This window comes from Corvus brachyrhynchos, unplaced genomic scaffold (assembly GCF_000691975.1).
Source record: "Corvus brachyrhynchos isolate BGI_N302 unplaced genomic scaffold, ASM69197v1 scaffold72, whole genome shotgun sequence".
NCBI classification, from domain to species: Eukaryota; Metazoa; Chordata; class Aves; order Passeriformes; family Corvidae; genus Corvus; species Corvus brachyrhynchos.
In genome coordinates this window covers 1062615-1080369 of record NW_008236763.1, presented here as the reverse complement: position 1 = coordinate 1080369, position 17755 = coordinate 1062615, and the positions used below count along the sequence as shown (strand labels likewise).

The following is a 17755-nucleotide window of genomic DNA, read 5'->3' as shown; positions in this document are numbered from 1 at the left end:
ATTCAAACAATTTTGAATAAAATCTGGAGGAAGAAGAAATATTTGAGGAGTTACTCCTTGCATAACAATACACTCCTCGTGACCACAATCTCCTCTGCAGGTTATTACAGCCTGAGCACGGGGAACATTGGCTTTGGGGTTTAGCAGTTTTACCCCTTCAAAGTCAGAGTTTAAGGAAATAAAGTATGTGTAAAGCATCCACTTACACTCCAAGAGCAACGTGACAGCTCCCAGGTATTTCAGGGGTGTCCTGCACACACTTGAAACAAGCCAATAAAAGCACCAAATGCTGTGATGTGGCCCCGGCAGCAGGCACAAGAGGGGTTTGGACATAACACAAAGGGCAGATCCATGCTGAAATAAAGCTCTTGAATCAAGCAGAGACACAAATCAAGAGATCTAAGCAACAGTTTCGTCTATTTGAGTACTACTGAGGATGTACCACTCCATCACATTTGGTGTCCCTTTTGGTACCTCTCTGCTGGCTCATTCCTCGCCCTCCTCAGCTCTCCGTGCAAAATCCGAGCCCACTCTTCTGCCCTTGCTTTATATTCCCTCCTTTTTATGACTGTAAATGGTTGGAACTCAAGTGCTACAGACAAGATGAGATCTTGCTCCATGATTTAACAGGTCTGAACCAACCCACGCAGCCTGGCACACGACCCAGCCACAACTGGGAGGTAGAGTCGGCTCCGTCTCCAGCAGCTGGAACACATCCCATGAACAGCCCAGGGAAATTGTGCCTCTTGCAGATGAGAGACAGAGATCTGATTATGCCAGACTTCTCTTTTTTTAAAAAAAGATGTTTGGGTCACATTAATGATAAGACAAATTCTCTGTCCTGCTGACCAGCTGCTGCACAGTCTCATGTTGTCAGAAAGGAAGAATTTTCTTTAATGAGATGATTTTCCTGGTTAAGTTCCAGCCTACTGCATGAACAGGCACCAAACAATCCAGCCAGAGCACACCTCACTCCTGCTTCCAACAGGAGCTGATGTGGAACTGCCCCAGGAGCAAAGGGGCTGGAGCTCCCTCACTACAAGCAGTCACAGAAATCTATAAATCCTTTCGGTAACGCACTCACTGAGCTCCACTTCTAGGAAGTGAATAGATCAATCTTTTATTTCATTTTTGGACTCAGGCTTTATTGTCTCACCAGTACTTCTGATATCCTGCTTAGCCCAGAGGTGCCCCACTGACTGTGACCCCAGGGGCTATTTCTGGAGCGCAGCAGCAATTCCATGAAGGAGCAGCAATTCCATGAAGGTCGGTGCCCATGTGCGCAGGACGGGCCGGGCAGAGCCGGCCTGACCTTTGCGGGCGAGCGATTCCACCTCCTCTGCCAACCCTGCTGACCTGGGCTCAGCCTTCTCCAAAGGCATCTGGAATGCAAATGCTTCAAATGCATTTCCCTCAAGGAACTCCTTCAGCACTGGGATGTATTTTTAGCTAAGCCGTGTTCAACAGGCAGCAGCAACACAGGGAGGAACTGGAGGCTTCCACCTTCACAACATACGGACATGAATGCATTAAAAGGTGAAGCATAATCAAATATTTCTGAAAAATAACTGTCTTAAGCCAATTCTTTGCTGGTTCCTGGAAAATGCTGTTGAATTTCTGCTCTCCTTACCTGTAGGCACTGAATCAAAAGCCAGGGATGCTGTTGTGATGGTTTAGTGAACTCTCAAGTCTGAATAGAAATAAATCTATCTCCAGGCAACTGGCCAGCCTGGAGATGAAGGATGAATTCTGCTCAACCAACCTCCCAGGCAGTTTATCCCAGCTCTAGAACTGTGTTGGAAGTAGCAGAGGGAGGTGGGGAGCCCTTCCTTCTGTGCTGGTAGAGACGATGGAAATAACACTGTCTGCAAACCAGGATCTTCCTGCTCTGTCCTGCCTGGTCTTATTTGCCCAAAAAGGCACAAAAAACGATACCAAGACAAACATGTCCTGTAGAAAAATCATGTTGAATTATCATCAGACAACTTGAGAAAGCTCTAAGCTTTGCTTCACGCACGAACTTCTCATGTGCAGTTGTAAATGGTGACATAAAAGAATGATTCGGTTCAAAAAAGCACTGGGCTGATTTTATAAAGCAAGTTCTTACTAAAGCCTGCAAAACACATCAGTCACTGCTCCTGGGGGCCAATGCCTCTCTCAGTCCATTTTCCAGGTACAGTGGATTTTAAAGACAACACACAGGACACCCAACACCAACAGGATTGTCATACACCTGTTTTTGATAAATTCCCACACCAACAGGAGACTTGGTCTCGGTACAATGGAACCGACAACCATGCAAGTGGAATTCACAGTCTCACACAAATTTCTAACGCAGAAGTTGCCCAAGACCGATGAGAAAATAACCTATAGCTGTTATCACTAACAAGTCAAGCTTGGTAGCCAGCAAGACAATTGCCAGGCTCCTCCCTGGGCAAGCTCCCCATCTCTCCATTTCATATAGGCCAAGAAAATTTTCTTGGAGAGTTAAAGCACAGTCCCAGGCTCACCCAGGACTGCAGCAGGGTCTAAATCTTAATTTGCAGCAGATGACTCAGGAATTTTCTCCTCGATAGTAAATGGATTGAGAATGCTGTGTCCTCCTGGGCCAGAACAGTGAGTGAGGCAGAGGCAGCACAATTGATTTTGTACCCCTCTAAGCACTGGAAGTGCTGCACAGGGAGCTCGTGCTGCAATCCTCAAAGTACATGGAGAATCCTAGGAGGATCCTAGGAGGATGTTACTGAACCCATCAACAGGGGTTGGACAGCACCAGCACCAACTGTTCCAACTGCAGGTGTGGAAACAAAGCAAGGCAATCACACGACAGGATTCCCTGGGAGAGGCACGCTCAGGTACAACAGAGGACACACAGAGCTGGCAAAAGGAGCTTCTTCCCTGCTCTGCTGATCTAAATCAGTGTCCAGGGTCCAGGGGAGGAGGAAAAGGCAGCTCTGGCAAGAGCACATCAGCCACAGACACTGCCAGAGCCAGCTGCCTGACCAGCACACACTTCAAACCCCCACCGCACCCAGAGGGGTGGGCTGGGAGCTCAGGACAAGGAACAAAAACACGGAGGAAATGAAGCTTTACTAGTTCTGCTGCTCTTGGAACAACTTGTTTTAATAAAGAAAAATTACTGAAGACATCCAAGAACAGCAGGTTCAGGTTTCAAAGCTGAAAATAAGTTGGGGTCAGATGCAAAAAGCAGCCTGCAGCAACACCATCTGTTCCTCGGGACAGCTTTTATTTCCTTCCATCTGAGCTAAGGAAAATGTGGGTTGGAATTTCAGCTATTTTACTTTGCTCTATTAGGCTCAAAGCCTGCATCTACTACAGATTACTGCTGGGCAAGAGGACTGTGGTGGAACACCCAAATCTTTGCTCTAAGACCTGCACTACTGAAGGTGCAAATCCCACCCAGAAGGGCTGGGGACATGTTTGAAGGATGCTGATTCCAGGCCAGCTGGGCAAACTCTGCCGTCTCAGAGAGAGTCAGACTCATTCATCTAATTCTGTACTGTATGACACCTTTATTTGCTTCTACACTTGTGAAAGAGAAATGAAATTCCATGTCAGAATGAAGAACTTTCAGACACTGTACTCGTTTTTGTGAAGTTCGAGTACCCAGGGTTAAGGGACAGTGACTTTGAGCCACCACTTGCACTGGGTATGACCAACTAGGAGGAGTTCAAGGCCATCATCTTATCATTCATCTTTAAAAACAATCTTCCTATTTTAGCACTGAAAGATATCGATATCTGTGTTCTAAATCACTAACAAAATACATGAAACAGGAAAGATTATCTATAAGGTATGTTTAGAAGAGAGGAAAAAATAGTTCCAGCAACCAGATCAAAGTACTGCCACGATGGACTATTCTTGATATTGGCACCAATTGCCTGTTTGATCACAGATCAAGCACAGCTTATCTGGCTTTTGACTCCCATGAAGAAAGCACAACTAACACTCCTGCAATGCTATAAAATTTGACATTTACTAAGTATTTAAAGGTCAGGATGTGAAGAATGCTCTAAGTGAAAAATGAACTGGTGCTGAGTTTCACAGATGAGTGTGAAGGCTTTTTTCAAAGTCACTCTATAATAAGTTTAAGGCACCACGATGTTCATCAGTTGCTCACACTTATAAAAACCCCTTATTCCTAAGCAAAAAACAGACTCCATGAGCACCAACACCTGTTTGAAAAGGGCACACACCTTCCAGAAGGTGAACTTTAGAATGCACATGGAGCTCCCAGCTCTGTAGGACTGACTCCAGCACTTCTCAACAACCTGTCAGAAATAAGAAGGTTTTTTCTGAAGAGGCTGCTCTGACCCAGAGCTGCTGTGTGTCTACTGTCACTCTGCCACAAACAATGCCCAATTACTCCAGTCACTTCCAATTTCATGCAGACAACAGCAAGCATGACAAGTGTTGGTACCTGTCTATGTTAATACTTGTGCTGGTGCAGACTCATACAGATAAAGACTACCTCAAACTAGGACAAGGACTTGAACCGGGACAGAGGGATCACAGCCTTCACTCAGAATCAACATTTCATTTTTGGAACAGGAAGAGGGAAAAGTTAGATAACTTTAGATGACAATTATTCCAGCAATAATGTTGATAAACCCAAACACACACACACACAGTAAAATTAAAACAGTGAATGCAGAAATTAAAATGTTCATTTTGGGAAGAATATTTTGAAAAAAATGCACACCAGGCAAAAGAGAATGAACTGAGAAGGGACAGCCTATTGTCATCCTCAAAGCCACAAGCAATGGGAAGGGTCACAAGTCCTTACAGCTCTTCCAACCGGCTCTTATTAAAAATGGGAAAAGGCATACCAAAGTCAAGGAAAGAAACCCCACACATTTCTCCCACAGCTTTGAGCAGCATTGCTCATTGACATGGGGAAAACTGGATTTTCCCTCTCCCAGCTTGAGCAGCAAACTGGAACTGCTCAGCTAAGCTGTGTCCCCACAAGTGACAGACACGGCTGTCCCAGGAGAGAAGCAAAAACATCAAACCTACTCAGAAATCAGCCTCAGCTCCAACTGACCCCAAAACACATGGAAGGGAGAGCAAGGGCTCCCAGCAGCCTCCTGAAACCCTTCCTGCCAAACCAATAGCATGAACTGGGCAGCTGGGTGCTCCTGTCCTTCCCAACACTCCTGCTGTGCTCCAACAACATCCCCCCTGCACGAAGCAAACAGTTCCTGGAGCCCGAGGCCACGGATGTGGGGGATAATTCTGTGTGCAGATCACCAGCAGCACGGGAGCACAGCCCATCTGGGGAAGGCCTTGCACCCCTACAGCTCTGCCAGCACCACTGGCAGCTGCAGGGCGCTCACACCAGACAGATCTGTGTCAGCTCCTTCACCTGCACCACCCAGGGCTGCAGGTGCCCAGGTGATTCACGGGTGCTCCCAGCGCTCCGAGCTGCCGCCGCTCCCTGTTGGGAGCAGCTGGGCAGAGGTGCCTCACTGAGCAGAACTCACCCCTGCCAGGCTGCCAGGGCTTGAGTTACACTGGCAGTGGGCACCGCTCCACGTGAGCAGGGAACACCAGCCGAGGAGCGGGATTATCTCAGCCAGCCCAAACCAGTTCCTGCGCTGCCGGAGCCGTGCCAGGGCTCCCTTCCAGGCAGCGCTGTCATGGAAAGAGCGCGGCTCTCCCAGGGCGCTGCTGCCCGTGCAGGGAGCGTCCCTGCACATTTATTTTAAGGGTTGAGAGGCGAAGCTCTGCACCTCCTGAATGAACCCTGGGCTTCTGTATCAAATCACTTCATTATTAATAACGCTTGGGCTGAAAAGCAGGACTCTGCAGCTATAAATATTTCTATTGTTCTGGTTACACTCACTTTGGCTTGTAAAGTGGTTGAAAGGTTGCCGAGTTACTGGAAAAGCAGGAGCTGGGCTACAAGCTAGAAATAAAATTTGCAAGCAACAATTCTCAGTATTAGAGGGACCTAAAGACACTTAAAAAATAAACTTTGACTGTATAATCTCTTTCTGATACACTGCTAGATTATAAAAACATCCAAAGAGAAACACACAACTCGAGATCTGCTGTATTAGGTTAGTCCAGCAGTACAAACATTCAGAGTTTTGTTAGACAGCAGCAGGTACTTCCAAATAATTCAGGAAGAAACCTGCATGTACCAGACAATTCAATAAAGCAGCGACAGGAGAAGCTTCCTCCCAAGTCCCATCAATTAGCTCTTGATTCCTGTTCTGCACAGAGCACAAAGATTTATAACCCTCTTAAAAGCATTTTTAATCCTGCCTTATGTAACTGTGAACCTACTTGGTCATTCCATCCATAATTATGCAGTCGTTTCTGAACTCAAGCATCTCCCCAGCTGGTTAATATTCAGAAGCAAATTCTAAAGACATGTTTTACATACACTGCAGTCAACTGCCATTTGCTGCCTTTACACTTCTTATGAAGAAAAAAATTGTTCTTCCAGCTTTAAGAGAAAAATATGCCTTCTCCCTACAGCCCACTGATGTGTGTTTGATCTGCTATTTGATCTCCTTCCTGAAACAGCTTCATGCAAAAAGGAAAAAAAAACCAAACCAAGCAACCAACCCATGCACACTTTAGGAATTGCTGCTGGTAACTTATGGCCAATTTCACTTATTCACATAAACCTCACCATGTGTTCTAAACCAAAACATACTGAGGTCCCTATATTTGGAGTGCTTCTAGTGGCTCATAAGGGTTTATTTCTACCTTCTACCCAAGTACTAGGCAGGTCCACAAAGGCACAGCTGAATTTTGAGTTCTCTTGCAGAGAAAACGAAGCAATCATCACATATACATTGAAGTGACTAAAGCTGAACTTTATTTTCAGTTAAAGGTATCAGCCAAGGACAAGTTCATTCCAACAGAGAGGTTTAATTACATTCCCATGTTCTCTTTATTTAGGACTCCATTTTTCTCCCACGTGGGATGGGGATATCACCAGCGACCCAACCTCACTCTCCACCTCAAGGAGAAGGAGGAAGAGTGATGAAAACAAACCCACAGAACCCAGGCTAACAGTGCGGGGTGAAGCCACTCACCTCTTCACAGACCTCACGCACGGCAGCCACGCCGGGCTCCTCCTCAGGCTCCATGCCACCCCCGGGGACAATCCATCGGTCCGGATGGCGACTACTGCTCACCAGCAGCACCTGTGGAGAGCAGAGCACAGCTGATGGGGCACCCCCAATGCTCCCTTTCAGGGCCCAGCTGAAGGGCAGAGATTGTCTTTGTGCCTCACACACCCCCAGACACGACCCACCCAAGGCGAGGCCTTGCCAATACTCGCTCTTCCCTCAGCCCCATCCAGACAGCCATGGAAATTCCATGAGCACTGACACCAAGGCACTCCCACGCTCCGTGTTGCTTCAGTCACTGCCTCTCCCTGCTCTGATGCATTGTAGGAAAAGCTGCCCTTGCACACCAAAACACTCGTTTGCACTGGACACAGCATCACTCACAGTGTGAGTTCACTGCAGAGTCCTCACAGCTTGGCATACACCTCAGGCAACAAGAGAAATGCCCAGATGCTGCTCAGCACCTTCACCCCAGCTCTGCAGCCAGCACTGGGCTACTTTTGGTTTAGAGGAGGTTGTTCAATGAGGTATAAGCAAAATAAAAGCCAATATTAAACCTATTAAACGTAAAACCCCCTAGGAAAGGGCTGCACAGAAGGACAGACTTTTGTGAATGAGAAAAACAGTTCAACCTTCCTCCCAGGAGGGATTTGCCATACACATGCTTTGTGGCAGTTTTTTGTGAAACACATTTTATTCCAGTGCAATTCTGCTCTGTACAAGTTCAGGTTCTGACTTGCCACCTCCCAGCAAGACAAACTCTAACTAACACTCTCAACTGGCTACAGACTGTCCCAAAGAACAGCGAGACGCTGTGCTTATTAAATCGACTTGCAATACATCCATGAGCAGAGATGGAAACTAAAAACAAAACTAATACTGTTGTCCAGCTCTCTATATAAAGCTCGTTCATTAGAGTCATCCTGTTGTACTTCATCATTTCACTGGCACAAAGCTTGGAGCCAAAGAGACTTGCTCCAGAAACTTTTCCAGCATACCAGTCCAATTAGGTTCCAGGCCAGCTGTAACAGTGTCAGACATTTGGGAGTTACACTGCAGAGACACTGAAATCCCAGGCTTTACTGGGGAAACAGTGAGCTGCCAGTAGGATATGAAAAGATTCGCACTAATTATCAAAAGCAATCTACCTACAGAACTCAAAATTAAATTTCCAAAACAAAAACAAGTACAAGATTTCCAGACTTTCCCACGGTTTTTGGTTTATCTTGAAAATTCTCATCTGCCAACTGACCAAACTCATACCGGAAACAAATGAAGCTGCAAGGGCCACCGCAGTTCCACAGTTCCAAGCGGGATGGTCCCTGCCTGTCCTGTCCTCTGGCCAGGCTATGACAGAACAGCATCTACTTTACAGTGACATCCTGAGTGTTTGGCCCTCTCCAAGAGGAAGGCAGAATTCCTTTCCCCCAGGCATCCAGTCCATGTAAAGCACCACCAGAAAGCCATGCCTAAATAGGGAATGTAAACTTCATTCATCCTCAGAGCCCTCGGGACAGCAGCCAGTCCCTGCCAGGCCATCCCTAGCCACCTCAGTTTGCCACTGTGCCTCTTCCTAGCACAGTACTTGACTTCTACTCTATCCTCACTCATCGTCCAGAAGAATTTGGACTCTAATTCCTGACTCCAGGTCAGCTGGTGATTCCAAGGACAAAGCTGAAAGAGCAGGAACAGCCACTTCAAGTGCACCTTTGCTGCCCGGTAAGGAAGCACCAGCTCTGCCACTTCCCATTGCAATTCAGAGCTCCAGCTCAAGGCAGGGAAAAAAAGTGGAAAAATATTTTTAAAAGCTGCAGAACGAGATCTTTGAAACTCAGCACAGCAAACCTCACACCCCTGAACTCCTGCCACCTTCCAGGCGTGAGAACAAGGATCTGCTGTGGAACCCTGGACACAGACTGCTCCAGGAAACCTGCTCGGGCTGAGACAATGCCTCAGCAACACATCAGGAGGAACTTTTGGGTGTAAACAACGGTTTGAGGCAAAGTAAATTAACTTCAGCTGCTCTGGCAGTTGAGCATTTTCTGAATAGAATTAACATGAACAACCCTTGCTGGGAAGGAAAAACCTGTCATTCTCACACTTTTATGTAATCAGACTATTTCCTGTTTAATAAAAAGGAAATCCCATCAAGAGAGAGCAGGAAACAAGCCCTACAAGGTCATTCTTTTAAAACAACTTCAAACAGGATATTGCTACCAATGAGCTCTCCCAAGACAAAGGGGCTGAGTTCCAAACAAGGGGGAGACATTGCTGTGTTGGGAAAAAAAATCACACTTCCAACACCAGTCCCGTATCCCGATACATGCATTCAGAGGGATCAAGGAAAAGGTTGTCATCATCCAAATCCCAGAGAGGTTTGGGGTGGAAGGGACCTTAAAGCCCATCTCATTCCATCCCCTGCTACCTTCCAGTAGACCAGCCCAGGGTACAGGCAGCTTTTTGGCTCATTAACTTCTTTATTACATAAATAACTTTTATTTAAATACATTTTGAAGTAGTTAATTTAATCTAAATAGCCATCAAAAGTACAACAAAATTTACTTATTTTATTTTTTTTAATCAGGCTAGAACACATAAGAAGGGTGGAAATTTCCATTTTATCCCTGCCAGGCAACTGTGTTTAAGATGGCTACTGAGACTCTTGGCCTGCCAGGGATTTTGGAGTTGGATTTTGAAGCCACGTCTTGAAGACTTTTTGGAAAAGCATTTGCAGGTAACACGTCACATGGCCAAGTTGTGTTTTCCAGGATTTCAAAGACAATTATGTCATTTCAAAGCAGGGAAGTGAGCAACACAAGCCTGTCTGGCAAGGCAGGAGGTGGCCCTGCTGAAACTTTCACACACAATCCCCCACAAAAGAGAAAGTTTAGAAAAACAAGCCAAGTTTGAAGTGTGCAGCAGGGGCTCGAAGCAGAGCCTCATGGCAAGGACCTTCAAAGCTGCACACAACAAACAAATCCAAACAAACCTGAGCAGGACTAACCCCGCCTGGAGGAGACAGGAAACACACCAAGACATCTAAGGCTGCCCAGACAGCCACATGGAATAAGGAGCTCCATGGGAAAAGGGGAAAAGAGTTTGTCCCTGGGATAAATCCTGGGCATCCCCGATACACAGTGCTGACTTTAAAACAACCCAGTTACACACAAACCTACTGTATCCACATGGAGGGGTTTCCCTGGATTTTTTTTCACAGGAATAATGGGGCTCTGCAAAGCAAAAACTGGGCAACCAGTATCAGGCAGAGAATTAACTCCCCATTTGTGAAACAGAGGCAGAGGGATTCCCAGGTTCGTCCACGCTGTGGTGGATTTAAACAACAACCACCACCCATAAATAAAACCAGAGCAGCAACACCATAAGGAAAAGGATTCCTCGAAAGAGGCTCCACAGCAGCATTTGAGCAGATGAAAAGGGCCATGGCCCTGTGAGAAGCTGGGCTGCAGTGTGAGTAGAAAATGAGCTGAGAACCTTCCAGACCCCCAGGAAAAGCCAGTGCTATCCACCTGTGCCAGCCGGGGCCCGGCAAGCTGGCAGCCAGCACAGGGAACAGCAGGCAAGATGTTAAATCCGGGGTCTGGCCCAGCAGCCTCCTGCTGCCAGGAGCCGATCCATAGCTGCTGGCTCCTGACACAGCCTCTGCACTGCCTTACAGGCTTCCTCTCAATATTTTCAGACTTTCCCTCAATATTGACATGCTTCCTATGAATACTGTCGTGCTTTCTATCAACATTAAGCCATAAATCACATTGTTTGCACAGCGACTGAAGCACAAACCTCCCGGCATTGCAACTCATTTCCCACTCCAGCATCATTTATCAGAGCACAGCCTGCAAGGAAACGCTGCCGCAGAGGCTGCAGGAGCTGGGAGGAGAAGATGGCTGACTGCAAGGCTTTTGCTGTACGATCTGCCTTTGTCTCAAAGTTTCAGTTTAAAACAAGTGTGTTCTCAGGAGCTGAGCTGTGCTCCCATGTGCCCCATGGCCAGGCAGATCCCAGAGCTGGCGCTGTGTCCAGCGTAACAAACACCTTGGATGCTTCATTCAAAATTAACAAACATTCTCCCAATCCCCAAATATCATTACCGAAATGCTTTTCTACCTGACAAAAGTGAGATGTTCATTTGACCACACCAAACAACCTTTAAGCCCTGTGACCAGCAAGGGGGGAGAACTGGAGGAGCAGGGAGGAGAAGAGGGACACTGCTGTCACCAAAGCTGTGCAAAATTAATCTCATTTCCCCGGCAGCAACACGGCCTCCCCAACAAATCACGTGTTTTGCCAAACTGCAAAGGCAGGAGGGCCCCAGGGCACACGCCAGGGCTTACGGGAGGGCTTCTCCCACCCTCTTGCTATTCCAGGCACGTTCCGGAGCTCGCACATGGCAGGAGTGAGTCCAGCCCGTGGTCAGCAGGGCTACAGCCGGCCCTGCACCTGGCAGGGTCAGCAGCTGGGACCACAACACACACTCTCAACAGCCACAGAAATCCCTCCTCTGACCATAACAGCCTGTCCTGCCAGGAGCATTCCTGTTCCTCAACAGGATACGTTTCCTTAGACAAGTGTTATTTTTGCACACACACCTGCACCAGGCTCCGTGGGATAATGGGATTTAACCTACAACGTGGTACCCAGGAACTGAAGGTGGGAAATTCACGGCAGGACGCGCAAAGGGGATGGGATTCGTGCTACAGAACTTGACAGAAGCACAAGTTTTGGAATGGGAGCAAGAGGTGAACTGGAAGAAGTTCAAGTCATTTCAAGTGCTTGGATCACACCTACAGTCCTATAACCAGAGAGGAAAAAATACAGCAGATTCTGTTGGTTTTTAGGCTGCTGGTTAGAATAACAATAATAAATCACCACGTACCGCGCTGCTGCTCTGGCTCCAGAACTCCACGGGTCCTGTTACTGCTACTGCAGCGCTCCTGCGACTTCAGAGCCACTGCCTGCTCCTACCAGGGAGGAACACGATCCCAAGTCCTCCCTCTCCAGTGAAATTATGGTTTAGATAACCACAAAAATTATCTGCAACATGCCTTCCCAGGCTTTGGGAGCAGCTGAACTGCCTGCAGCAGCGGCCGCTGCTTTCAGAAGCCAAGGGCTGATAAGGGGCACTCCCAGAGAGAGACCCCAAACCCCAGAACCTATTTCTGCCTGTCAAAACCAGTTTGGTGACCACTCAGTGCTTACACAACTTGTCCAGGCGAACCTTTTCCAGAAGGAATACTGGCTTGTAAAGTGCCTTTTTGAATAAGGGAGGAAAAAAAGGCAATGAAGGGGTATTTGGGCTTTTTACAGAGCCCAAATGACTCTCGTTGTCAGCAGCTGCACGCTTTTCTGATTAACCACCCTACTCAGGAAATACAGCACACACAAACTCTTAGGAAGCTGCTCAAATATAAGTAGTTAATTCTACACACAGCATCAATATATGTCACCAGCATGAGGAGAAGCAATCCCTGAAACATCTGACAAAAATCTACCCAGCAGGTAATCGTATCTCTCCAAATTTCACAGGTTAATGTGAAATTTCTGAGAACAGAGTCAGTGTGCAATATCCAGTAGCAGAGACAGGAATTCTGAAACAAATACACAAAATTTGAGAGATCCTTAACTGGTTCTGTGCAGTCAGTCACTCAGTTGGGCTGAAAAAGAACAAGTGCTTAAAGAAACAGAGGCCCAGCTTCCCATTGGATGTCATCTACGGCATTTCCACATGGATGTTTGCTATTTGTAAGGTAGAACTGAGTTCGTTGATTTTGCTCTATCCAAGCAAACCAGGAGAACTCTCCTTATTTTAAAAGAAGGTAAAATTCCAAGCACATCATTGGGGTTTTTTGATTAAGAAGTGAAAGAGCTGTTTTTCCAGACTGTGGGAGACCCTCCATGGAAAGACTAAGTCCCCTGGCAGCAGTCCCTGCTGGGTGCACCCCCAAATGCTGGTACCTGTCTCCACACTGCAGGAGTTTGTCTGAAGGGTGCTGAGATGAACCAAGTCAGGCAACTGGATGTGAGGGATTTTTCTAAAAAAAAAAGTGTGGGGGGGCACAGAGTGAGGAGAAAAAGGTAGGAAAACCAGCTCCTAGCCAAGCAGTAAATGGATCTGAGGTGGAAGAGATTGCACAGCAGTGTTCTGCAGAGAACAGACACAGCCACCACTGTTGGGTCCTTCTCCACAGACCAAGGGTGGGGCACACCCTCTTTCCATATTCATCACTTTTCCCTGAGCTGCAGCAGAACAAAACTGACTCAATTCTTCAGTTTCACAACAGCTTGCTGAGCTTCCAGTAAATGAAGTGAAAATTTAACAATTTTCATTCTTTTGTTGTTTGGGAAAGTACAAGAGACTGTGGAATCGCTTGTAAAACTGTTTAGTGACAGCTGCTTTTGTGGGAAGGCAAAACACCTTTTAAGATGAAAGACAGGTCTTGCAGAGGTTTATCCATGCTCCTGCTCTTGGAGAGCACAATCTACAGTTCTACACAATCTACAGGGCTGAGAGAGACAGGAGAAGCACAGGCAAGAGATCCACTTCCAAGCTGCTCCTTATCCCCCTGGAGATGCAGTAACAGGTTAGCAGCAGACCAGGAGAACTTTACTTGGGTTCAACCACAACCCTTTTATGCAGCAGATGGGAGCACACGGCCAAGCCCAGCCATCAGAACAGGGATTCTGAGAGTGTATTCCACGGAAAGCAGGATGATCATATGATGCTGGATTCGCTTACATCCCAACAGCGAAGCACTCAGAGTGGTTTTAGCTGTTATTGGTTTACACTGGGGCCAAGGCACAGGGGACAGCCCAGGAGCACCGCGTGATCCCCACCATACTCGGCGGGTTCCAATCCCAGCTCTGCTTCGTTACATCACAGCTGGAGTAAAACCGGCCCAGGAGAGGCCAGAAGGAAAAGAAAAAAAGGTTCGTTTGCATTCCAATGGCTTTCCCAGGGGCCACCCGGCCCAGCTCTCCCCGTGACCGAAGGGCTCGGCGTGTGCCAGGGCACCGGCCCCTGGGTGAAACCTCTCTTCTCCCAGCTCCATTCAGGCCTCATTCACCGCTCAGAAAAGATTCTTCCAGAGGCATTTTCTCCAAAAAAAAAAGTCTTTAAAAATGCCCGTGGTTAACGAGCAGCTTGTCCTTTCACAGACACAATGTGGGCATGTTCAAACCCGCCGCTGCCCCAGCCGCGGACCCACGGCCCAGCGGTGCCTCTTTATTCCTGTCGAACGCCACCCGGAGCACGGCTCCATCTGCTGCGGCACACTGAGGCATGAGGGGCATTTTCTGGGATGTTTCCTCATGAAAACAGCTGGTCCGCACAAAAAATATGTGTGTTATGTAAAAATAACACCCTGATGGCAATGCTGAGGGGCAGGGACATCCCAAGCAATGAACGCACTGATTGATTCCAGAGGTAGCGCAGGACTCGGGAGCTCTCCCTCCACATTCTCCTTCCACAGTTCTGCAAATATCCCGGGAGTTCACTCCATGTGAAAAGATGGGAATAGCAAAGTCCTGGTGTCTGGCTGCTGAAAGGTCCTTTGAAGTCTGTTCCCACTCTTTGAATGAATCCCGTTGCTGCCCCGGCTCTCCCTGTTGCCCAAGGATTGTTGGGAAACCACACACAATTTGGGGGGTTGCCACAATGCCCAAAAAATGTATTTATTTTCTCCATTTGAGATTCATGTTGAAATGAATTCTCCCTCTGCTGCTTTTTAAAGGAATATGTAACAAAGGCATCTTTTCAGCCAATGCTTGGTCTTACAAAAACGTTCCAGAGCTTTTTTCATGCCCAAAAGTAGCGGCTTCCAAATGCAATGCAGAGACAATGTGTGACCTCCAGCAGCATAGGGAAAAAATAAATCACTTAAAAACTAAAAAAGAATGAAGTATTTCTCTGTTAAGACTCTTTATTTGCAAATGTAACACCAAACCAAGGACATGGTGTTTTATCAATCTCTGGGGATCGCTAAGATTTCAAAGAAAAATACATCAGTGAACTGAAGCGTCAGGGGGAAACACCTAAACAGAAGAAAGTAGCCTCCTCTGTAAGTATAAACAGAATTCTCTTATTTTTTCTTGTTCACTGACAAACTTTTTTATTTCAAGAACTAATGAGGGGTTAGAAACAGGAAAAAAAATGTGTTTTTTGAATTCATAGCAGGAAATGAAGAAAGACAAGAGCAAAGTTCTACTGTCTCTAAAGCATTTAAAAGACACAGTAATGAGAAACAGCCAGTCTTAGGAAAAATCCTACTTTAATATAGAAAGTTTAATTTATTTATCAAAACATGCTTCTTTTCGTCTCTCTTTTTTTCCAACACTAAGCTTTTAATAGATCTTTAATGTACATACTTTGGCTCTGGCTCTTTCTCTCCTCCTTGGAGACACCTTTTAAATAGATCTCAATTTCCATTTGAATAGAAGCAATCAATAATAAAATACGTCAGTAACATTAAAAAGTATTATTGTCCAAGAGCAAACCATTAAAACTTTCACAGCCATTTACAACTCTGTACTTAAACGTTTACAGGCAACACCTTGTTTGCTATCAAAAAAGTGCAAGTAGCAGTGAGTGGGCACCAGTCAACTTCTCTTGAAGTCTATTTAAAAGCCAACAAATCAGAATTAACCCAAGAAATAATTAGAAAGGAAAATTTATAAGGTGTCCTGTTAGCTGATTTCACTCATTGACAGAAGTTTAACTTCAATGCCTTTTGGCCAAGGCCAAGTGCAGGATCTGAGCACAGAGTCCGTCCCAGTGGGGTTAATTCTGCGGGATTGGGTAAAAACTTCCCCAGACGTATTTGTGACAAGCCCTCTTCCTGGGCAGCTCCCAGAGCAGGAGCATAACAGATGGGAACAGAGGATGCAGATTCAGCTTGGGGTGCAACTCACAGGTACCACACACAGCCCTTCAAAGGCTCCCAGATCAGAACTGTCCTTCCCTGCCTCACTCCTGCTGCGGCTCCTCACCGGCAGCACACACATGGCACATCCCGAGGAAACCCACTCCAGCCCAGCCTGCAGCACTTCCACAGCACCCAGTGCTCCCTCCCCGAGGTGTCCCAGGGCAGCACAGCCACTGCCAGCTGCCACTGGGAGCTCAGGGACGAGGCCACCAACAGCGACCACAGGGACAACACGGCGCTCACCCAGAACCTCCACTGCCCCGCACACAAAAACCTTCCCAGAGCTTACAGACCCCTGGGAATGACCCGGCACAACCAGCACAGGGAGCCAGCTCCCTCAAATCCTGCCTGAAACCAGAAACAGATTGTTCTACTCCAGCTCTTACCTAGAAACTAGAGCCTGAATGAGTTTACATTCAATCCACTGTAGGTGGAGACCACAGCAGAGACACAACTGACACAAAAGTGGTTTTAAATCTCAGCCTTACACCAGCCTGACAGCTGAGCCTGCTGGAAGCATCTGTCCCATGCCAGCATGCCTCTGGAACGAGTTCACTTTCCTCCTTCAACCTCTTGGGTCAGCACTGTGACACTGCCCCACAGCCTGGTGTCCCAGCACAGTGAGGGCTCTGACAGCTGTCATTAACACACCTCGATGTCCCCAGCACCACGAGGGCTCTGTCACCAGCTCCCACGGGCCGGAGGGATCAGCTGGAGCCTGTACAACACTGCAGGTTGAGGTGTGTTAAAATAAAACTCACAACCAGTCACATGCTGATTGCCTCAGACACCTGTCAAAAGTACTTTTCTACCCTCAACCACACTGCAGTCACACATGGCCAAGCCTCCACCTCTTGAGAAGAGCCTGCAAACTGCCCTACTAATGGTGTAAAATGGCATCAAGGCACTCCAACGCCCTCACCCACCCGTGCTGAGCACCCCCAGCATCATCACACAAACAATGATGTTCTTCTTCATGGTCAGTCCATACATTTCCTGGAAGCCCGTGGGAAGGACCAGCTACACTGAATGCCGCACCAACACTGCTGTCATTTCAGACCATTTCTGCTGAAATGCTGACACTCCTCATCACGCCAGCACAGCTACAAAGGGCTTGTGCAGCCTCGTTCACGTTAAATAATAACTGGATGTATGCTAATTGCCTTTCCTCCAGTGAACTGTCTGCATTCCCTTCCGATTTCCTGTAGCTACAAATATGATAATGAGGAGAACAAAGACTTTAGCACAGCCACTCGGGCACAGCAAATGCAGTGGAGTGTGTACGCCCGGCTCCGGCAGCAGCAGCAGAAGGGAACCTGCAGCCTTGCTGCTCTGAGCGCCCCGAGCCCACCTTCAGGAGGTGTCAATAAAGACTCGTGTAAAATCGCACATCGCAGCGAAGTTTCTCTTTGTAACTTCCCGGACAATGCAGCCCCTTAGCAACGCGGCCGCTCTGAAACCAACCAATCCACCTTTAATTCCCACTTCCTCCCAAGCTCTCTGGACAGCAACTTCTGGCACTCCATCAGTCCCCTTTTATCCCAGTTTCTTTTTATAAATCCAAGGTCAGGTTTCCTCTCCCATCTCATGTGATGTGCTGGACTGAAGTTCTGCCAGCGTGGTCGGTCCCCTCGGCTGCCAAACCCCCTGCCGCGCTCCCCCCAGCCTGTCCCGCCGCCCACCGGGCATCTCCGCGGCTCCACCGGGGGG

The 17755-nt window shown here is 47.4% G+C and overlaps 1 protein-coding gene across 1 annotated transcript in view; it reads right to left on the bottom strand.

Annotated features, from left to right (window-relative positions):
- NUDT3 (nudix hydrolase 3) overlaps positions 1-17755 on the bottom strand; it is a 28839-nt gene that overhangs the window by 8748 nt on the left and 2336 nt on the right. Inside the window, exons 2-3 of the mRNA XM_017727211.1 lie at positions 16081-16101; positions 7074-7186 (exon numbers count right to left, since the gene is read on the bottom strand). Of these exons, the coding sequence (XP_017582700.1) occupies positions 7074-7186; positions 16081-16101 (134 nt within the window). The remainder of the gene's footprint in view (positions 1-7073; positions 7187-16080; positions 16102-17755) is intronic.